The following is a 23779-nucleotide window of genomic DNA, read 5'->3' as shown; positions in this document are numbered from 1 at the left end:
TCTGCTTTCTGCCCTCCCCCTCTCCCCAGCCTTTTCTGTGTCTAGCCAGCACTGAGGGTTGTCGGCCTGGAAGCCTCTCCCAAGGCTGCTGAGGCAGGTTGGTGCCCAGGCGTGGACTCCTATTGGCCCCTTTGGTTTTTCCTTCCTGGCATTGGACACGTTTTCAGCCATAAAGTTATCTATAGTGATTTGTTTAATGTCTTTCCACCCCAAGACCACCAGCTGTGTGAGAGCAGGAACCTTGTCTGTCTGTTTACCATGATATCCCCCAGAGCCTAGCACAGGGCTGGTACATAAGAGGTTCTCAATATACATGACTCAGATATAGAAATGATATTAATATATAATGCAATTTGAAATATAGAATGTATACTTACTTCCAAATGCTTATGTAAGATAAGCTAACAATGTTATACAGTGGGGGTGCTCTCAGTTCTCATTTTAGTGAATAAATAACAACCATATATAACCACATGCTAATAAATGATGCTTTTAAGTACTTGAGAATAGTTTGCTTTTCTTAGGTAGTTTTAAACTGTTCTCTTTGAAGTCTCTTTCACAGTCACATTCTCCCTGAAAATCATTTCATTTTGGCTAATACCAAGGCTCAGTATCCATCCATTTATTGAATTCCAGACTTACTGTACTGAGTTTAGTGAATTATAATGCCACTTTAAGAAAAAAGTTTTATTTGAAAAATTTCAAGAAATAAAAGGGGAGAGAGTATAATAATACACCCATAATATAGCCTCAGCAGTTACCCACATCTGGCTCGTCATGCTTCTCCCTACCTTCCCACCCCTGTCCACCAGTGGATTATTTTAAGGCAAATCTAAAATACCGTTTTATTTCATCCATAAATACTTTAATTGGTACCTCTCTAAGGTGAGGACTCAGAGAATAACTACAAAACTCATATTATACCTGAACATCAATAATCACTTCTTAGTATTGTCAAATATCCCATCAGCATTCAAATTTCCCTGCTTATGATTTTTTTTAAAACTGTGAGTTTATACAAATCAGGATTCAACTTTCTCTTTCCTCTTTTTTTTTGTCTTGTTCTTTAATTATATGTATATTTAAAGGAGTCATTTGTCTTACAGAATTCCCCCCATTCTAGATTCTGCTTATTTCATTCCCATAATGTTCTTTAAAATGTTTCTTTTTTTCCACAAATTTCTTGTAAACTGCTGATCTGATCAAAAATTTGGATGAGGTTTAGGCTTTTTTTTGTTTGTTTTTAAGAAAAAGTGATTCATCTCTTTCCTCACTGATTTGAGATGCTACTTTTACTAAATTTCCATGTTAATATTATTTTAAATTCCAAAGAAATGAAGAAAATCACTGTAGTTAGTTCCTAATAAGCTAAACTCCTGAATCCCAATTTTTTGAATAATGATTTTGCTTCATTTTAACATTTTCTTTCCTCTCTCAGATTTGGCAAAAAGAAAAATACACATTCACTGTTTGTTTTTATAATCCCTGAAAATTTTAAAGGTATGTACCTGCTAAATACAGTATTTGTTTTTTCTCTAAATAGAAACTATAAGGTCAGTATTTAATGTAAAGATTCTTAGGTTGTATTTCAGGGCATGGAACTGATATTGCTTTAACTGAACCACTGACAATGGAAAAAATGAGTAATGTGGTAAAATACTGGAAAACTTGTCTCTCAAACACAGGTGAGTAAAAAATTTCCAAAGGTTTGAAAATTTGAATTAAAATCTTTGAAAACTATGCTTATGTATTCTGACAAAAACAATCATAAAGGGAGAAATATATATTCTTTACCTGGAAAGAAAAAAACTACATCTTCAGAGGTTTAGAATGTGTTGCCCAAGGGCAAATACAGTGCTGCGGTAGGCCCAGGGTTTTGGGCGGGGGGTTGGTAGCAGCATTGTGTCACTATTTTTTTTTCTTTTTTGGTAGCCTAGCTACCATAATTTTTTACTCATTAAAATGGAATTAACTGTGCTGTGTCATTGTGTGATTATCTAAAAGCCAGGGGCACTAACCTACAGTTGTATTGTACTTTCTACTTTGCAAAATACTTGCATATAAATTATTTTGCTTCTTAAAGTTAATAGGGTGGTTGCCCTTTCTGTTTTCGATTTTAGATGCAGAGGATTAATGTCAATGCTTCAATTAGACCTCACATTTCTAAACTCTTTGCCTATTATGTTATGCATATCACCAGTATCTAAACACTTAAACTAATTAAATTAGCTTTCATTTGGCTTGTGAAAGGACAGACTCCAATTACGGAAATTAAATTCTACTGGAATCATTGTTGGTCAGTGACTATTTTTGGTCTTTCTAGGCCTGGGATACTAAATACGGAATCTTTTAAAATTAAGATGATGTTAAGTTGGGACTGTTGTTGGTCAGGGGGTACAAGGTTTTTTTTATGCAAGATGAACAAATTCTGGGGGTCTGGGATACCACTGTGTGACTATAGTTAACAATACTGTATTGTCTACTTGAAATTTGCTAAGAGGGTAGATCTTATGTGTGCTCATCACCAGAAAAGGTAACGATGTGATGTGATGGATATGTCAATTAACTTGTGTGTGGTGATTATTTCACAATATATACGTATATTATCAACTCAAGTTGTACACCTTAAGTATGTACAGTTTTGAATTGTCAATTATACTTTAATAAAGCTGGGAATTTTTTTTTAATAAAATTAAGATTTTTTTTTCTTAAAATGGTCCTGAAAGACACTTTCTGGATTATCCTGATAATGATTATACGAGATTCAGTGTAACAGTCCTTTTTTAATGTTCTTTTTTAATATTCAGATGAGTGCGTCTGTTTGTGACATTCCAGTGGCTCCCAGCCCTTGTGGTTCTTCCTGGAAATGGCTAACTTTGGTGACCGAGGGCTTTTGCAACCTCTTATTTGGTTCTCGGTGAAATAGAGCAGCTGCTCATCACCTGCCCACACCCTTCTGCTGGTCATGACCATGTCAGCTTCCAGTTGTCTCGTCTTTGCTCCGAGGATGAGCAGCTGCAAAAAAGGAAAAAAATTTTTTCAGATGCTATATTTTGACAGTGCAGCTGCTTATTGAAGACTCATGCATGTTTTTTGTCTCCTGACATTTACCTATAAATAGGAACTTGATAAGTAAACTCAGTTGAATGTGTTTTAAGCACACCTGTCACTAAGTGACTAGAATCTGGCTTAAAGGTATCCCGGGGTAAATAATATAGAGTATTTTAGTTTTTGCTTTCTAACCTAGGTGGTTTTATATTTCACAAAAATCTATAAATTGCTTTCAGTTTTAAAAATACTGCTTTGTGAAATCTATTGAGTAAAAGACGACAACTGCATTAAGGATTGGGGCTTGTATATTTGATTAGCATTATCTCCTTAAGTGACTTTAGAAATAAATAGTCCCCCTCTCAAAACTTTCAGTTAAGATTGAAAATGCTGCTGGGCCTGAAGAACCTGGATTGCCCCTGCAGAGGTCTTACAGTGAACACGTGGGATATTTTCCTACTGATCTATTTGCCTGGTTAGTTTTTTGTTCTTTTTCATAATAGCAATATTTTTAGAGAACTTACTGATTGTGGCTATTTTGTGGAAGAGGGGTGCAGCATTTGCTGTACTTAAGAATCCTGAGCTGGCACCATGGGTACACATTACAGAAGTATTCAACTTAATATAAGGAAATACTTCATAAATAATTACATTTGACAACAGGCGAGCAGGTCAAATTGTAAGATAGTGAGTTCCCTGTCATTGGGGAATGTGATCAGTGTTAGAGTCTGTGTTGTCACTAAGCAAAGTTAAATAGCAGCAGTGGTATTTAAACTTCATAAAAACAGTGAAATTCCTCAAACAAAAATTTTACATGGAACCCCAATATTTAAACAGACAAGAGCAGCCTCACCTGATATATACCTACTATTCAGCTTCTTCCTGTTGTCTTTCTTGAACTCATGAACCTATCCCCCGAGTTACTGACAATCACCCTTTAAAAAGGATTTGGTATCATTTACATACCTCATGTAGCTTTTGGAATCTTCTTGTTTGGTATACAAGGCAAGTTTTAGTGTGTGTCTCTGTGTCTCCTTGTGTTTCTCTGTCTCTCTCTCTCATAGATGTTAGAGCTGGCATTCAAACCTGGATTGGGTAGGCAGTTGAACTGGGAATCAGACCCTTCCAATGCTAGTATGCTTATAAAATTAAATTTTTGTGAATTTCTTCCCTTCACTTTAAGCTGATTTCCAAGGAGGTTTTAAGTGGAGCCTAGGGATACAAAGAATGGACATAACTGCTGAGGGCATGTGTACTGATGATGGTGAGAATTTTAAGTTAGTTACTTCCAGAATTTGTAGAATGTGGCCATCTACTGTTTTGAACAAGAAAGGGACTTGGCAGTCAGTAAGTGTGGTTAAACCAAAGCTGACTTTGGTAACACCGAGATATCAACAATTTTCTTGGTCTTATTTAACATTTTAATCTCAAAGAGGCTTGCTATATTAACCCCTATCTAGGATATGGGGTTGAGAAAGGTTTTGGAAGGTCTTAATTTTCTTATATTACTTGCAACTGCTTTTCTTTTTTAAAAAGTTTTTATGACTACATGGTATGCATGTGCTTTTTGATCTCTACTCATCTTGAATCCTTCTGTCTTCCCTCAGTATCCTACCACTGTAAATACAATTTTGAAATCCAGTTATATCTCTTAGGATAGAGGAAATAGGATTAGTTTGCAAGTTTCTTAGATTAATATATTTTTAAATCAATCAGAATGCCTGAAGAAGTTCTGCAAAAATAGTAGAGCCAGAAAATGTTCATTAAATGACAAATTTTAAAATGGAGGGAACCTGCGCTTTGCTGGTCGGCTTGGACTAGGGTGTATCTTGTCGTTCTAATCCTTTATGCTTTTTTCGTGTAATGTACCTTTCCTTCTAAAGGGTGGATAAAGTCATATAATATGGTGTAGTCATAATTGATGAGGTCAGAATGTTTTAATCCTACTTGTATCTATTGTTACCAATTTATTTTAGAATTTTGATCAATCATTGATTTTAGGATGATTTTGATCATATATTCTTTTGAAATTTTGGAATAAACATTCTGCACCAAGTGTCTAAGATAAGGCGTTTTGACACTTATTTCCCCTTTGTATGAAGCAAGAGATGTAGAGAAGCATCCTTTGTTTAGTATATTGGTACATATTGTTTAATTTTGCCCGACTATTTTCCCCTTTAATGTATGGTACGATTTTCTCTTGTTTCTAGCCCTGAATCTTTAAGGAATGGCAATGGGCTTGAATTAAATGCTTCGTTGTCAGAGTTCGAGAAAAACAAAAAGATTTCTCTTCTTCATTCAAGCAAGGAAAAACTAAGAAGGTGAATTTTAATATAGCACTTTTTAAGCATTATTCTTTTGTAGGGAGAAATTAATGAATTTTATAATTTTTTTGTAATATTGTTAAAAGTATAAGTGAAACTAGTAAATTTAGCAAACAAATGGATGCCATTCACTCATTCAGCCTTGTAGTCATTCAATAAACAGTTTTGAGTCTGCAGTGCATGCCAAAGAAGCATTGGAGAACTGAGATAAAAAATAAGTCCCTGCCTTCAAAGGTGTTCTGAGTCTAGTGCTCAGACAGACTTTTAAATAGGCTATTAACTAGAAAATGATGCTTTTTAATACATGTCATGATGAGAACACAAAGTAAAGACACGTGGAAAGTTTTCTAAGACAGAATAAGGGGACAGCAAAATTTTTCTTGAGATGGCAATAGCTAAATTGAGCTTTTGACACATTGCAATTAATTTGGTTTAGAAGTCAGGGAAGGGTATTTTACATGGAGAGAATAATAGGTACAGAGGTTGGCAGCCTTAGAGAGTACAGTGAATTTATGGAACTGCATGTATGTCCGTATGGTTGGCCATCAGGTCACAAGGGGGAGGAGGCAAAAGATGAGAGGTAGTAGGTAGGGGCTGGGTATTTCATGCTATGAAATTCAAATTGTAACCTGGTCTGTTGGGCAGTTGTGAAAGGATTTTAGTGAAGGAGTGATATGAAATTTACACCTTAGAATGAACACTGTAATAGATGTCACACAGTGAATTACATCTGGAGGCCAGAAGGAGTCTGTAATAAGAAATGATGATTTCCTGAGCTATGGTGTTAGCAATGAGATAGAGAGGAATAAGTCAATTCTAGATGTATTAACTAGGAAGAATCAGCATGAGCATGGCTAAGGATAAGTGAGGTGTAACTCCCAAGTGGATGGTGACACCATCCGCAGACGAAGAAAGACAATAGAATGGCAGTGTGAGGTAAATGTATTTTTATTTTTAATCTTGTTGAGCTTGAATACCTGTAGGTTTAAATGGAGTGCAGAGTTGGCCCTTTGATTCTAGTGAAAGGTCTAGGCTCAGAGGAATGAGGACACGGCATTTCTTTGAAGCAGTGGACATAGGAATGGATATAGGATGATTGTGGGAAGCACGTAGGGAAGGGACTAGTGGAGAAAAGAACCTTAAAAAGATTCTCAGTAATTAAGGTACAGGCAGCAGAGAAGGAATCCATGGGGAACACAAAGAGTTACTAAGGAGATAAGAAGAATACCAAGAGGGAGTGGTATTAAGCAGACCAAGGGAGAGGAATTTCCTAAAGGAACAGGTGCTCAGGAGTATCATGTGATGCAGAGAGATCAAGTAAGGTTAAGAGCTGGTAATTGACTATTTGTATTGAGCCAGACCTAGATGTCATTGATCTTGGCAAAAATCATTTCATTCGTATGGTTACAGAAGAAGCACCATTGCAGAAAGAAAGACGGGAACACAGATGAAATTAAGGTGTGAAGTATTTGCAAAGGGACTGAGGGTAAAGTACGGGATTTTGATAAGAGACCAGACTTTAATATGCTTATGTTACAAAAGAAACAACTGAGAGAGAGAAAGAAGTCTTGAAGATCCTCATGTTCTAGTTATCTGTGGTTGCATAAAAATTAAAACAAGATTTATTGGCTTGAAACAACCACCATTTTATTGTAACTGCGTTTTTATGGGTTAACAGTTCCAGCAGGGCTCAGCCAAGCAATTCTTCTGCCTACATGACATTAACTGAGGTACTCATAGTGTTCAGCTGGTGGATGTAGTCAGGAGGGTCCAAGACGTTGCATATCTGGACCTTTTACCGGCACGGTTGGAAGGCTGAGCTCAGTGGGGGCTGTCAACTGAAGCCTCCCCCGTTGAGTACTTTTAGGGTCATTGGACTTCTTTCATGGTGGCTCAGGGCTCCTGGAGAGAGTGTTTCAAGAGACAGGAAGGGGGCTCTGCCAGTCTCTTCAGGCCTGTGTCCAGGAATAGGCCCAGTGCCACTTCTACCATATGCTAGTGGTCAGAATCATCACAGGGTCCTCCCAGATCCAAGAGGAGGAACCTAGACCTCACCTGTCAGCGGGAGGAATGTCATATAATTTTAATCCCCCGCAGCTGGTGAGGGGGTGTTGGTGATGAAGTGAGCATCCCTGAGGAGGCAGAAGGCAAGGGAATCCAGAACCAGGTGGAAGAATATCTTCCATGGAAAATGGAGAGGAGGAGTTTAGGCTCAATGTGAATTCACATGAGTTTTTCGATGGGGCCAGATCGGGGAGGAAGTTGAGCAAGTTCTTTGCTGAATGGTCCCCCTCCATCTGCTGAAGATTAGTGGGAAGATGATGGGGTTTGGGCTTGATGGGATGGGATGGTGGATAGGCTACTCTGGCTCTAAAGGGCTTCATTCCCATGACTGCTGCCTTGGCCAGGTCAAGACTTAGGGCCCGCTGGCCAGTGCTGTCCCATAGATCTCATTCATCTGAAGCAAAATGAGAAAAATACAGTGCACTGGGTATTTTTAAAGCTACATATTATACAATTGATATCCTAAGATTGTATTCTCCTTACTTTATTAGGTGTTAAAATAATGTTGATATTAGCAAATGATTATAATGAAATGATATGAGGAAACATTTATTCCTTGTTTTTTCATTATTTTTCATGTCCAGATCTAATGTTGGGAATCCTTTATTGGTCCCCCAAAGTTATGTCATAGTTTTCTTTTAAAAATTTTAATGGTTGATGAAAATTAAAATCTAAAACTACTCATCTAGTAGACTGAAATGATGCTTTGGGGTTGTTCACATCTGTGGCATTATTAGAAGGACTAGAAATCTTTGTTTCTCAAGAAGAGCTGTGACAAGGACCTCCCCCTTTCTCTTTAGAGATTTGTCTGGGAGCTACCATGAGGTAAACATCATCCCTGATTAGTTTTTGCCTTTCCCTCTTAACCTTTCTGACTATGTCTGTGAATCTGAAATGGTTGCTTCTAGTCTGTTTCCTTTCTTCCTCCTCCTCTTCCCCTCACCTGTTTTACATATGGTTTTGGGTTTTTGTTTGTTTTTAAGCAGTAGGGCAACATGATGTTTGCTAATGTTAAGGAAATGACGGTTCTGGCCAATATTTTTGCACTTGGCAAGTTTTTTTCTCTGACACTTGCATTCTTCTTAGTAGAACATATTAATCAAAATTAGCAAATTGTTACATTCTTAGTGAAATCGCATTCATTATATATTTATAAATACATAAACATGTTTTTTTCTTGTAAAGTATGTATTCTCCAAATGATGTCGTCACATTTTTGTGTACCCATGAGTCGGACGTGATGATGGTTTAATAATTTTGGGGGTGTTCATTCACTTGAAAAGAAGGGAAACATTGAGCTTTGCCATAGTGTCCCACAAATGAAGACTTTTCCAGGACTAGACAAGTCTTAAAAATTCAAGAAAGGCAGTTCTTGGAGGGTTTCAAGTTGTATCTGGCCCAGATATCTTTCCCTGTGACTCCTCGTTTGCTTGAGATACATTTGTGCAGAGGAGAGCCCCAAGTAGATATCCGTGCCTTGTTTCCAATCTTAGACGGAAAATGTTGTCTTTTACCGTCACATGTAATGTAAGCTGTAGGCTTTTGTGCATGCTTTTTTATCAGCCTAAAAAAAGTTCCCTTCTAGTCCTAGTTTAGGATTTTATCATGACTGGGTGTAAAATGTCGGTCTTTTCTTCTCTATCTAGTAAGGTGATTATTTCTCCTCTTGTTTGTTAATGTGGTGATTATGACCAATTTTTTTAAATGCAAACTTCACTTTGTCTTAAGGTATAGATAATTTTTATTTATTGCTGGATTAGATTTGCTAATATTTTGTTAACAATTTTTGCATCTGTGTTTATGAAGAATATTGGTTTGAAGTTTTCTTACAATGTCTTTTTCTCAGACTGGTCTTATGAAATGGAAAGTCTTCTGTTTTCTGAAAGAATTTGTGTAGAAATGGTATGTTTGATAGGATTCGACAGTGAAGTCACTAGGCTTGGAATTTTCTTCATGGAAAAGTTTTAATTACATATTCGATTTCTGTAATTATTATAGGACTAAATTCCCTATTTTTTCCTTTTGGTTGTTTTTTTCTGTGTCAGTTGGGTTAATTTATATCTTTCAAGAAATTTGTCCATTTAATCTTAAGTGTCACATTCATTTAACAACATGATCTTATTATCATTTTAACATCTACAGGTCTGTGATGATGGCTGTTTTCATTGCCGGTATTGATAAATTGTGTTTTCTGTCTTGTTTCTTGATCAGTCTAGCAAAAAAAGGTTTGTCCGTTTTATCAGTTTTATTGATTTTTTTTTCAGTGAAGCAGATTTTGATTCATTGATTTTCTGTATTAGCTCATTTTTTTATTTCATTGATTTCTGCTCTTTGTCTTTCTATACTTTTTTTTGTTTTGTTTTGTTTTTTGAGACAGAGTCTTGCTGTGTCACCCAGGCTGGAGCAGAGTGGTATAATCTTGACTCGCTGCAACTTCTGCCTCCTGGGCTCAAGCAATTCTCCTGCCTCAGCCTCCCGAGTAGCTGGAATTACAGGCGTCCACCACCGCACCTGGCTAATTTTTGTATTTTTAGAAGAGATGGGGTTTCACCATGTTGGCCAGGCTGGTCTCAAACTCCTGACCTCTTGATCTGCCCACCTCGGCCTCCCAAAGTGCTGGGATTACAGGCGTGAGCCATTGTGCCTGGCCTCTGTACTTTGCTTTTAAAAACAAAAAAAGTCTTTGAAAATGTGGCACATATACACCATGCAATACTATGTAGCCATAACAAAGAATGAGTTCATGTCCTTTGCAGGGACATAGATAAAACTGGAAACCAGCATTCTCAGCAAACTAGCACAGGAACGGAAAACCAAATACCGCGTGGTCTCACTCATAAGTGGGAGTTGAACAATGAGAACACATGGACACAGGGAGGGGAACATCACACACCAGGGCCTGGCGAGGGGGTGAGGGGGAAAGGGGAGGGGAGAGCATTAGGACAAATACCTGATGCATGCGGGGCTTAAAGCCTAGACAACGGGTTGATGGATACAGCAAACCACCATGGCACATGTATACATATGTAACAAACCTGCAGGTTCTGCACATGTATCCCAGAACTTAAAGTATTTAAAAAAAAAAAAGTAGGCCAGGCGCAGTGGCTAACACCTGTAATCCCAACACTTTGGGAAGCCGAGGCAGGCAGATCATGAGGTCAGGAGATCGAGACCATCCTGGCTAATACGGTAAAACTCTGTCTCTACTAAAATACAAAAAATTAACCGGGCGTGGTGGTGGACGCCTGTAGTCTTAGCTACTCGGGAGGCTGAGGCAGGAGAATGGCGTGAACCGGGGAGGTGGAGCTTGCAGTGAGCCGAGATAGCGCCACTGCACTCCAGTCTGGGCGAGAGTGAGACTCCGTCTCAAAAAAAAAAAAAAAAAAAAAAAAGTATTTGTAGGTAGAAACTTCTATCACTGATTTTAACCTTTTCTTCTTTTCTAATATAAGCACTTAAAACTAAAACTTCCTTTATGAAAGTTTTTCTCTAAGCATTGCTTCAGCTGCATCTCATCAACTTTGATATATTTCCACTATCATTCAGTTCAAAATATTTTCTCACATCCCTTGTGATTTTTTTCTTTTCACTAGTAAGTCTTTTCACTGTTTAGAAGTGTATAACTTAACTTGAATGTTTGGAGACTTTCTAGGTATTGATTTATAATTTAATTATGTTGTCATCTGAAAACATACTTTGTAAGGTTTCTGTCCTTTGATATTTTCTGAAACTTGTTTTATGGCCCAAAGTGTGTTCTCCCTTGATGAATGTTCCATATGCATTTGAAAACACTGTATTCTTCTGTTTGGAGGTGTAGTATTCTATAAATATTAATGAGGTAGAATTAGTCAATAGTGTTTTGAGGGTTAAATTTTTCAGTGACAACTCTTTTTCCCTTTCTTTTTGAGAGTTTGCTTCATGTAGTTTGAGATTCTGTTGTTAGATGCCTGTCTTCTTGCTGAATTGACCCACTTATCCTGAGGAAATGATAATGCTGATTTTTCTATGCTAGTACTCCCTGTCTTAAAAAATCTGCTTTGATATTAATATAGCTTTCTTATGATTAGTATTTGCATGGTTTTTTTTAACCTGTATATGTCTTTATATTTAAAGAGTTTCCCTTATAAATAGCGTGTAGTTGAATTTTGTTGTTATTTTTTACTCATTCTGACAATCTCTGTTATTTGTTTTCATATACTTACTGTTAAGTGCGGTTTTAGGTCCACAATTTTTCTATTTGTGTTCATTAGTCTAATGTATTTTATTTTTCCTTTTTTTCTCTTTACCTGCCTTCCTTTGGATTTATCAAGTATACTTTAGCATTTCTTTTTATCTCTTTTATTGACTTTTTAGCTAAAACTATTTTTTGTTGATTGATCTAGGGATTATGACATGCGTCTTTAACTTATGATAATCCACCTTGAATTGATATTATGCCCTTAAAATACAACAGCATATTTCTAGTTACCTTCTTTCATTTTTTGTTATTGTTGTCATACATTTTACTTTTACATATGTTATTGTGTTAGTCCATTCTTGTGTTGCTATAAAGAAATACCAGAGACTGAGTAATTTATAAAGAAAAGAGGTTTAATTGGCTCATGATTCTGTAGGATGTACAGGAAGCATAGCAGCTTCTGTTTCTGGTGAGGCCTCAGGAAGTTTACCATCACGACAGGAGGCAGAGTGGAGCCAGTGTGTCGCATAGCAAGGGGAGGAGCAAGAGAGGGAGACAGGAGAGGCCCCAGACCCTTTTAAACCACCAGACCTTGCATGAGCTGAGTGAGAACTCATCACCAAGGGGATGGCACTAAGCTCAACCCTAGAGCGCCCCCATGATTTAACACCTCCCACCAGGTTCCACCTCCAACACTGGGCATCACATTTCATAAGATTTGGAGGGGACAAAACATCCAAGCCACATCAGTTATCAACCCGGCATTGTGATTAGTTTTGCCTAAACGGTAAGCTGTTGTCCAGTTATCTAATACTGTACAACAAAGTACTCTAAAACTTGGCAGTGGAAATCAACAAACTGTGTATCATATCTCATGATTTTGTGAGTCACCACCAGTTTGGGCAGAGCTTGGCTCTGTTATTCTTCTCTGTGTGGTGTTAACCATGGCACTCCATGTGTTCAGCCAGCAATTGGCCTGTCTGGAGATTCCAGCACAGCGTCATCCACACATATGGTCTTCTGGTGGGTGTGGCTGCAGGTTGTGCTCAAATGGGCTGTTCTTCCCTGTGGTCTCATCACTTCTCCGCATGGTATCTCCAGCAAGCTAGAAGGACCTCTTACATGAAGGCTTAGGATTCCATGAGACCAGTATGAAAGCTACATCTTCTGAAATACTGGTCCCAGAGCTCTCATAGAGTCACTCTCCAGATATCTTTTGGTTAAAGTAGGCACAGGCCAGTGAAGATTCAAGAGGAGAGAAAATGGACCCTGACTCTTCGTTGGAGAAATAAGTAATTTTCAGTGACTTTAATCTTAACTCTTAACTTTTTACCCAAATATCAGATTCTTGTTTGCAGTAGAACAGGCTCTTCACTGTATACAAGGTTTTGTCTGAGTTGCCAAAATTCTCTCCCCATGAATTTCCCTGTATTACCATCTTTTGCTCCTGCATTTCTGCACTCAATCTTGGCTGCCACCATCAAAGGGACATAAAGTACAAGGACACTTTTTTCTTGCCTCTGTAGCAGAAATCTTAGCAGTATACAGCTGCTCTGGGCCTGTCAAATAAATATACTATTGGTTTTTAAAACATTAATAAGTTAGAAAACTATCCTTTAATGTATGCTACCATATTTATCATGTCTTAGACTCTTCACTTGTTTGTGCAAATCGTATTTCCATCAGATATTATTTCCCTTTATCTTCATGTAAGATAAAGACATTTTCAGATAAAAGACAACTTAGATATTTTGACACCAGTGGACCTGCAGGGTAAGAAAGCTGAGGGAAATTCTTCAGGCTGAAGGGAAATAATACCAAATGGAAACTAGAATCACTGGAAGGACTACATAGCACCAGAAATGATAAATGTCTAAGCAAAAACAAACATTTTTCATTTTAAACTATTTAGAATACTTAAAACTGTTACAAGCAAAAATTATAGCAATGTATTATGGGGTTTATAACATATGTAGCTATAGTACATTTGACTATTACATGAAGAATGAGTGGGATAAATGCACTTGCATAACTTCTGCAGTTATACATTTTATGTGATGTCATAAAGTATTAATTCTAGACTATGAAAACTTCAGATATATATTGTAATCCCTAGAGCAACCCTAAAGAGATAGGCAAAATGCATTGCTGTGAAGCCAAAAGGTAAATTAAAATTGGAATTTTAAAAATATTTTAAAAAGAAGGAAGGAAAGGAGGAACAGAAGAATAAAAAAGCAAAAGAGACTACAGGGGGAAAAAAGGTATGGTAGACCTTTATCCAGCTATATCCAACTTATAGGCAGAAGTTTTCAGAATAGATAAAAACAAACAAAACCCAATACCTAGCTATCCACTGTCTGTAACAGAGAAGCTTTAAATATAAAAAAAATAAATTAATAGAAATATATCCATTGTGGAAACAGGAAGTATAAGAAAATCAAATAGGCTGTTTTAATACTAAATAAAGTAGACTTGAAGACAAACAGTATTACCTGAGGTAAAGAGGGGCAATTTATAATGATAGAAGTGTCAACTTCTCAGAATGATATTAAAATCACAAATAGCATGTGATAAGAACTTCAAAATACTTGGATCAGAAATTTACAGAATTAAATGGGCAAATAGATAATTTAAAAATGATTGCTGAAGATTTAACACTCCTCTCTCAGCAATTTATGCAACTAGACACCAAAAAATCAGTAAGCTCTAGAAGATGTGAACACTGCTCACCACCTCGATCTCATGAATATTTATAGAGCAACACTCCCAACAGCCGCAGCAGAAGACTCCTCCTCAGTGGCACATGGTACAGTCACTCAGACTGACTGTATACCGGGTGTAATGTAAGAAGCCTCAATACATTCAAAAGAGTTGAATTAAAAAGATGTGTTCCCTGACCACAAGGAAATTAAATTAGAAATCGGTAAGAATAAGATTTAAAGGGGAATCTTGAATGGAAATTAAAAAAAAAAAAAAAAACTTCTAAGTAATCCATGAGTAAAACAAAAAAAAAATCACAAGAAAAATTAGAAAATATTTCAAAGTGAATCTATTGAGAACAGAATACATCAGCAAACCACCATGGCACACTTTTAGCCATGTAACAAACCTGCATGTACTGCACGTGTATCATGGAACTTCCAATTTAAAAAAAGAGAATGCAATATATCAAAGTTTTTAAATAAACTACAACAAAGTTTAGGGAAAACACTGTGACTTTAAATGCTTATATTAGATAAGGCAAAAGGCCTAAAAATCAGTAATATAAGGTTCCATCTTAGGAAGCAAGCCAAAGTAAAACAAAGTAAACCCAAATAAGCGGGGAGGTGAAGGGGGAGGAGGCTGGGAGAGAGACAGACATAATATATCACAATCATGAATGAAAGAGGGATGATGATAATAACTACTCTAAATATTTAAATACAAAAGAGTATACTTTGAACAATTTTAGGCCAGTAAATTCAACAACTTAGATATACTTCAGGCTATGTATATATTATAAAACATAAATCAGTTTTGTCTTAAACCTTGGGTCCCATCCGCAAGCTATCTTATTATATATATGCAAATATTCCAAAATCCAAAAAAAGTCTGAAATCTTAAACACTACCCCAGGCATTATGTGGAGGGATACTCAACCTGTACAGTAAATGTTAACTGTAGACTCTTAAGTGGTGAGTGTATAGGTGTTCACTGTATAATTCTTTCAAATTTTCTGTAGGTTTGAACATTTTTCTAATGTTGGAAAAATTTTAATAGCATTTTAATAGTTTCAATTATGAATGTGACATATGCCTGGCAAAAATATTTGGAAGATATAGAAAATAAAGGGAATAAAAAGGATCCGTCGTCCAGCCATCCAGAAATAACTGTACTGGATGTTTTTGCCTTCAGTCTTTTTTCCTAGGCTTCATTTTTACTTTGTTTAGTGGCTAGGATTATATTTTATATGCTGTTTTGTGTCCTACTTTTCCCCAATAAGCTTTATAACATATCACTTCCACTGCCAGGTGACATTCTACTGAACTAATGTACTGTAGCTTACTTAAGGCATCCTCCTATATTAAGTATTGTTTTCCATATTTTTCTAATATATTGCTCTGATGGGTTTCTGTGTATACACACTGTGCTCTGTGTTTTAGATTCACTCCTTAGGATGGATCCTTGTAAGTGGAAGTATCATGTCAAAGGGTGTGAGAAGTTTCAAAGCCCTTCAGACACATTGTCAAATTGTTGACTCTTCTAGCCTCCCCTTCCCAGAATAGTCCCTAAGACGCCTGCGCAGACACCCCAGAGTTCCTCAGAGCTCAGTGAGAACGCCATTTGAGTTACTCATTGGCCATATGTCAAACTAGGTTTTTAAATTTAATTTCTCTGCCATTCTGGTGTTTACAGAGGTTTAGTAACTTGCCTAAGGTTCCAGTTAGTAATAGCAGAACCACCATTCAACCCTGTAGATGTCAAGGTAGTATTCAGCACAAAACAGGGGCTTAAAAATGTTTATTAAATGAACACATGGATAAATGAAACCACCAAGGGCTTAAGTCAGTTAGGTCTACATTTCCCATCCCCCTTCAGAGCTGCGAAAGACGGGTTAGTTTCTTTCTGATACCTGCATCTTGGTCTACTCATTCTGTCTATACCTACCTCATGTAAAGGAAGCAGCCTTCTGATTTTCTTATTGCTCAGGCCACGAAGTCATGTGATACAAGATGCTAGCTGATCTGCTGTTGGAAACGTGGTCTAGGTCCCAGTGACATGAAGGTCCTTACTGCTCTTTGCCTTCTAGGCTTCTAGTGTGAATTGCAAAAGGATTTTTGTATCGTGTACAGTTCTCTGCTGGGAGGGCAGAGTGGTCCGCACGTTTCCGTAGGCAGCAGGGGGTGGGAAGGGTGCCCTCCTCAGTGACTGGGCATCCAGCGCTCTGCGGCAGGCCTGAGGTGAGAGAGCTGGGGCTGCCGTCAGCACACACAGTGCACTTGGGCAGTGGTTCTTTGCGCAGTGGTATGTGTGGGTACCCCAGGAAGCTGGGATTTCAGGGGCTGTGAGGGCTGCTGGCTTGTAGGGACACCGCCTTTCTCTGAAATGGAGACTGCGTAGGGAGGGGTGGTTCTTTTACAAACATACCCAGGAGGAAGGGTGGTTTGTCTTTGGGTACAAGGAAGAAAATGAGACTAATTATTCTTTATGTATTGCAATTCTGTGTCCAGAGAAAGAATCAAATACTGCTGCGAGCAGCTGCGTACTCTCTTGCCGTATGTAAAGGGGAGAAAGAATGACGCGGCTTCAGTTCTTGAGGCAACAGTTGATTATGTGAAATATATCCGGGAGAAAATCTCTCCAGCCATTATGGCCCAGGTATTTGACTCCCAGAGCTTTGAATTTTATCCTTATAGACAACGCTTTAATACTACAATTTTACTTCTTTGAATTTTTTATCATTGGAAAGTATGTGTCTTTGTTTGTATGTAGAAATGTCAGTATCTACCTAAATATATTTCTGTATTTTTTAGATTACAGAAGCACTTCAGAGCAACAGGAGGTTTTGTAAGAAACAACAAACACCCATCCAGCTCTCTGTCCCAGGCACTGTCATGGCACAGCGGTATGATAAGGGCTCTTGCGAATCTGAAGTCTGCTAGCTATTTTCCTCCCATGTCGGTGCTAACACGTAGACAAAAACTGATCCCATCCACAGTGAAAGCGCAGGGGCATATTAAGGGTCAGTGAACTTCTCTAATTGCCAATGTGTATCATTTCGTTGCAGTGATAAACACAGGTAATATTCTCAGGTCCATGGTTTTTTCATCATGTGACTCACCCTTGCTTCTCCTTTTGTTATTTCTGAGATTCTTAAAATTGGGGCTTTCTCCCTTGTGAGTGTAGGGATGGTGGCGGTCCAGCAGGGACACGATGGCTTCTGGTGTTCCTCCATCCCAGAGAGGTCTCGGGCCCTGGAGCTGTCCAGCCCTGGTTCAACTAGTGGTGCTTAAAGCAGGTCACTAGTGCCAAATGTGACTTCCCAAATGATTAGTTCCTTCCGTAGGTTGATGAGAATATGTAAACAGAGAAAGTGTGGAGAAAAACACATCATTCCTGCACATCCTCAGAAATCATCGTGGGTCTTGTGTCTGTGTTCATATGTAAAGAATCCACAGTGGAGGCTTTATCAGTGTTTTTAGAACTTGAATGATAAAAGGCCAGTTGAACTCAGCGATGTTCACATTGTTTTCCTTGAAAAATATGCAAAGAATTTTTTCTGTCCTTTCAAGGGAAGATAGTGTGACGAGCACTTACTCCCCTGAGAGAGGGCTCCAATTCCTGACTAACACGTGCTGGAATGGGTGCTCCGCTCCTGACGCAGAGGGCTCCTTGGATGAAGCCGTGAGAGGTGAGCTTCACCTAACATCTGTGCCACTTACAGGGGGACCTGCGCTGCCCTGCAAACCCCCAGGCTCCTGTGCATTCACCTCCATAACCAGGGAATCCAGGAGAGCTGACGAGGCCTTCTGGTGTTGTCAGCCTCAGGTACACAAGGTGGCTACGGGTATTTAAACAGTGTTATGTCAGAAACTGGGCTCAAAATTGACCGTAATTACCAGAAAGCTCATTTTGTTGATAGATGATAAGCACACTGGTGACTTTGTTTATAATAGAAATAGAATCTCAGGGGAGGTGAAGTGTTCATATTATTTCAGGACGGACTGTGTCCTGAGCATTTAACATATTTATTTGCTTCCTTCATGCTTTTGCTTGCATGTCACCTCTCAAAGAGATCTTCTCAGCCACCCGGATAAAACTGCACATTCCTCCCTACCATAAACATGACACAAGGCACTCCTCATCCACTTTCTCTGCTGTATTTGTCTTGATAGCACTCACTGCCTCCTGCTGTTCTTCACTCCTGTGTTTTGTTTGTTGCCTATCTTCTTCCATTAGAATGTCACCTCCATGAAGGCAGGGAATTTTCTGGCCGGTTTGATACATTACTGTATTTCTAGTACCTAGAACGATGACCAACACACAGGAGGGGCTCAAGAAATCTCCTTATATGAATATTCATTGTGGAACAAATGCTTTCCCACTGGGAGTCATTTTTGTTATATGTGCTATATAAGCCTAGACATGCCCGTGTACTTGAAATAACAAGGTGGAAAAAGATAGAGGAAAAGAACACAGCTAGCAGTTTGTGACTTTCAGTATTCCTGAAGGTGAAGTTACTCTCCATCTAGAAACCAGGAAGGTATGGACCTCTTGACCTAAATGTTAGATGCTAGATGACAGGACTGCCTGTCTCCTCAGCCTCTCAGTCCTAGACGACACTTCTGACTTCCTCCAACAGGCTCTGCTCTCACCAATGTACCAGAAATGTCCTTCCTCCCTCACCTGCCCTGGGCAGCACCAAGTCCATCCCTAGTTCTCAGCTTAAATGTCCCTGCCTCAAAGATGGGGACACAGAGATGAATGAAAGGCAGTTCTTGTTCTTATGAAGCTCACAACTTAGTGGTGGAAAGGGTCACAAAAGAAAATATGGCCCAGACAGTCTTGTAAGTGCTGTAGTAGAGGCACCGTGCGTAGATGGGGATGTGGCGGAAGCCATGGGAACAAATGAAGGGTACTCAAGATGGTGTCTAAAGTCAAAAGAGAAGGGGCCCCCAGATAGAACCTAGCCCTGATTCTTCATATCACCAAAGAAGCTTCAGGGTGTTATTTTAGTCAATTTAGACTTTTCTCCTGACTTAGAGAAGAGAAGAGAGGATAAGAGGAAAAAAAAAAAGTTGCCATAAGCCATGGTTAATCTACTTAAAGTAGCGGTGGCTGAATGTGATATGGAATGATTAAATCAGCCTAGATTAAATCAGATAGAGGTCAGGCCACAGGCATATGCCTGTCAATGTTATTTTTTTGTACATACAATACTATTTATGTCCTGCAGACACTCTGAAACATTTTGTGGCAGCGAGTTCAGGCCTTTCTGTGCCCCAGCATTTCGAGGCACTACCTCCCCTAAGGAGACTGATCTTGGGAAGCCAGAGATGCGCTAGGACCATAGATCTGTGGCATGTTCAAACCCTAGGAGGCCTTGAAGGTTAAGGAGTCAAAACTCCCATTTTTATTTGATGTAAATACATTTTTGCGTTTGAAAACCAGTGCCGATCCTTTACTAACCTGGCTAAGATAATCACTGTGTTCATTTTTTGACGTATTTCCTTCAAGTCTTCTTCCAGGTATATTTTTCTATGGTAGTAATCATTGAACATCCATTTGGTTTCCTGAATTTTTTTACTTAACTTTGTGTCATACATACGTATATTTGTTGTTATGCATCACTCATCACCATTTTAATGGTTTTAATTATTTATCAAGTGATTTATAGAGTAATTTTCTTAGCCATTTTCCAATTGCTACATTTAGCATTTGCAGTTTGAGGGGAGAGTGATTTTTTATGTCATGTGATAGGAAATATTTTCCCATATATGAGGGTTTCTGTATTTTGGACTTTTCCTTGGACTGGATTCCTAGAAGAGTATAATGGGTTCCTGGAAGAGTGTAATGGGTGAGTTAGAGAACAGAGAACGTGAATGTATGTATAGCTCTTAATGCATGTTGCCAAGTTGTTTTGGAAAGAGGATCAGAGAAGTTCAATCAGTTAAGTCTTCCAAATTTCACTTTCACCACCCGCATCAGGAAATTGAAGGCTAGAGAAGTTAAATGACCACCCGAAGTCTCAAGGTTTCTGTGCTGAGCCCGATCTGTAATACATACATGTTTTAACCTTATCAGCTTGCCTTTTTCTGTTCTTTTTCATAAATCTCTGTATATATTTGCTTAAATTATTTTTTCACAAACATTTCAGATACATTTGTATTTAAAGTAGACGTACCATTATATTACTTTACTTTCAATGTTATTGATGTCCAGTAGAAAATAAACATTCATGGTATTATTTGAGGTTACATTGTTAATATCATATATTGAATTTTTTCTTCTAGTTACCATGTAGAATATAGCTGTATAATGATATTAACCATTCTGCTGAATGGAGTTGTTCTTTCCAACCTTCTTCCTTGCTTCAGAGAGATTCCATTTTGATTGACATGCACATTCACATACATCAAAAGGCACAGGGATCTTCCGCTTCTCTAACATCTGTCTTTTAATGACACATGAACACTAATTTATAGTGTGTGTATTGCTCTAAATGTCACAATTAGAAAGTTCACTTTGTTTTTCCATCAGCGTTCGGGTGTAGCGGTAGCACAGATTTGTAATGCGAGGAAATGAAACGGCGGGCAGTTTATGTCAAATAACAGTCGTTCCGAATTACAGAATTGTGGATACTGACCCATATTTGTTTTCTTTCTCATTAAAGTTTCGTCAAGCTCCACCTCAGAGAATGCTATTGGTGATCCATATAAAACTCACATTCCCAGTGCAGCGCTCTCTCTGAATTCCTTGCATACTGTCAGATATTATTCTAAAGTCACCCCTTCCTACGATGCAACTGCCGTAACAAATCAGAACATTTCAATTCATTTACCTTCAGCCGTGTCCCCGGTCTCAAAGCTTCTCCCTCAGCACTGCACTTCTGGGTTGGGTCAGGCGTGCACTACACATCCCAACAGTCTGGTAAGTTTTCAGGGGTCCATGGATCAGATTGGACCCTTTCACTCCAGCCAGCAGAAATCCCTGACCCCCATTTTGTTGTTGCGACTCTGGTTGGAAGACTGGGACCTAAGGGCTTGATTCTGAGTCTCTCTAACCTGCTGGGTGAAAAGGAGATGCAGTCGACCCGTGCTTTCGCTCCCCATGCTGCAGGGCTGGTGTCTAATATCCAGAACCACTGAAGCTGGATGGGACTGTGCTAGTTTGACAGTGACAGGTGGAATCTGATCTCCCCTAGCACTGATTCCCCTCTGCCCCCCTGCTTCTACTCAGAGCTTCCGCAGTGGCACATCCCACCTTACCACCCTCATCCTCAGCTGGTCCCATCACTAACTGCTGCTTATCTCTCAGGTGGGCAGCATCACTCACACTCATCAAAAAGCTTTCTTTCAGTCGCCAGCCAGGCTGGTTTCAGATACCAGGTGTCTTCATACAGCAGATATTTACTGAGCACCCACTATATTCTGACACTGAGCTTGTCATTGTGCTAAGAATGTAGTATACAAAGGTAGACACGATCCCTGCCCTCATGCAGCTTTAGTGTTAAGGGGATGCAGACAAAGAAGCAGAAATTACAATATGGTTGAAGCGGGTAGGAGGAGTGCCCCACTGTATATATCAGCTAGATGTGGGTGAGGTTAGCGACTGCTCGCCCCTGGAGAAATGCCATCTATGCCAATCTCTAGCTGCTAAGAATTAGCCAGGTAGAGGGGTGAGGAATCGGAAGTGAGGAGACAAGAGCAGTCCTGGCAGATGGACCAGCATATGAAACAGTCATACCTGCATTGTTTGGAAGAACTGTCTAGTGCTAGAGGAAGACTCAAACTAGGTTGGCCTACTTAAAATGGACTTCTGTTAACTTTAATATAGTTGCTAATACTTTTGCATATTAACAGTAGCCAACATGTTTTGAGCACTCAATAATAGTGCCAAATACTCGATGTACTTAATGTGCATGATCTTTTGAGAATCCCTGAAGTGATCCTTTGAAGGTAGATACTGTTACAATCTCCATATGACATCTATAAAATGGGAATAATAGTGACCTTCCAAAAGATATTTGTAAGAAAAATATTCTAAAGAGAATTGCGAAGAAATGTTAAAATATGTAGTGTCTACAGATATCATAATGTTGCTAATGATCATTAGTATTCCAATAGGAAGGCTAGGGTAAATGAAAGAAAAGATTACAATATTATTAGTTGTTAATTGTTGACCTGTACTTACTCTGTGTGGGTTTTGTTGGATTGTTGTGAGAAAATAATTCCTTTTAATAAGAATACATATTTTAAAACCTGTAAGCTTATTCATCTGAGGATTTCACATAGTTTTGCAAATCATTTCAGATTGTTTTATGATATAGAAAATACAATCATGACATTATGAGTAAGAATGGGCGAGGATTCAATTAATGTGGATTTTTCCCCCTTCTTTGCAGCAACAATTTTGGGCATATTAAAAGCACATGTTTGAAATTCACACTCTCAACCACCTACTGGGCGCAGTTTGACAATCTAGGAAAAGTGGAACAAAGAGTGATTTTGAAAGCTCCACCCAAAGACCTAATATCAAAAGAGTTGGCATGGTTTGGCTTCTGATAAATGCACTCAAAGCTTCTGCAGATAGAAAGACCAGCAGCGAAAAAGCTGGCCGCACACTGTCACTCATCTTCATACACACTTGGATCCCCGCCAGCCAGAGAGCTACGAGAACAAATGGCCTCGGTGACCTACACTCTTTCTTCTCAAAAAATATTCCACAATTGATGAAAAAAGCATGCTATAAGGAAGATCCATGTAGACACGATAAAATGATAAGATTAGGAAGGTGTGTTGATACCTCGTGTCACTGAGTACAGATATTGCAACTTGATTCTTATTTTTAGTATCCCTGTGAATTACTGTCACTCATTTCTAGGTGGTGTCTTTTCCTTATTTGACATTTTAGAGTGTTTCCTTCTTCATTCACCATCCAAACTAAGATACGCAGGAAGATGCTGAAAGAGGGGTTTACCTCCCTACTTGACTACTGATGAATAAATTGATGTGTGCTTTTGCATTTCACAATCCATTGAGTGAAACGATGGCTAATAGGTACATATTTCTTTCTGGACAATTAGTTACAGACTAGCAGGTCTTTTGTTTTTCATCTCTTCCTCCCTATGGGTATTAGAAAGGACAGTTGAAATTAAGGGGGAAAAAAGGTTTGTTTTATATTTCACTGAATTGTTCTTATACGTACATTTTATTATTAAATAAAATACTCAGTTTTCACCCTGAACATTGTAATCCATTTTTATTTTGTTTAATAAATATCTGTTCTCTCTTTCAGTAGTACTATGTAGGGAATTTAATTTCCTAGAGTTTTGAGAAGCTTAAAAATTACTGTAGGCGTAGCCTAATTCTCACGTCAAACCGTACAGCTTTTCTTTGAGGCTACCAAAATGATGGAATCTGTAGATGTTTGACATACTTTAAAAAGGAACAAGAAGTTTCCAACT

The 23779-nt window shown here is 38.4% G+C and overlaps 1 protein-coding gene across 1 annotated transcript in view; it reads left to right on the top strand.

Annotated features, from left to right (window-relative positions):
• The window catches only part of SOHLH2 (spermatogenesis and oogenesis specific basic helix-loop-helix 2), a 42951-nt gene extending 19392 nt beyond the window's left edge, over nt 1-23559 (top strand). The window contains exons 3-11 of the mRNA XM_005585636.4: nt 1439-1500; nt 1581-1685; nt 3424-3523; nt 5259-5369; nt 16824-16971; nt 17127-17218; nt 17886-18004; nt 20987-21243; nt 22718-23559. Coding sequence (XP_005585693.2) covers nt 1439-1500; nt 1581-1685; nt 3424-3523; nt 5259-5369; nt 16824-16971; nt 17127-17218; nt 17886-18004; nt 20987-21243; nt 22718-22738 — 1015 coding nt within the window. The 3' untranslated portion in view covers nt 22739-23559. The remainder of the gene's footprint in view (nt 1-1438; nt 1501-1580; nt 1686-3423; nt 3524-5258; nt 5370-16823; nt 16972-17126; nt 17219-17885; nt 18005-20986; nt 21244-22717) is intronic.
• Nucleotides 23560-23779: the final 220 nt, after the last annotated feature.

The sequence above is a fragment of the Macaca fascicularis genome, chromosome 17 (genome assembly GCF_037993035.2).
Source record: "Macaca fascicularis isolate 582-1 chromosome 17, T2T-MFA8v1.1".
Taxonomy (NCBI): domain Eukaryota; kingdom Metazoa; phylum Chordata; class Mammalia; order Primates; family Cercopithecidae; genus Macaca; species Macaca fascicularis.
Note: the sequence above shows the minus strand (reverse complement) of the source record. Positions and strands in the feature narration are given on the sequence as shown.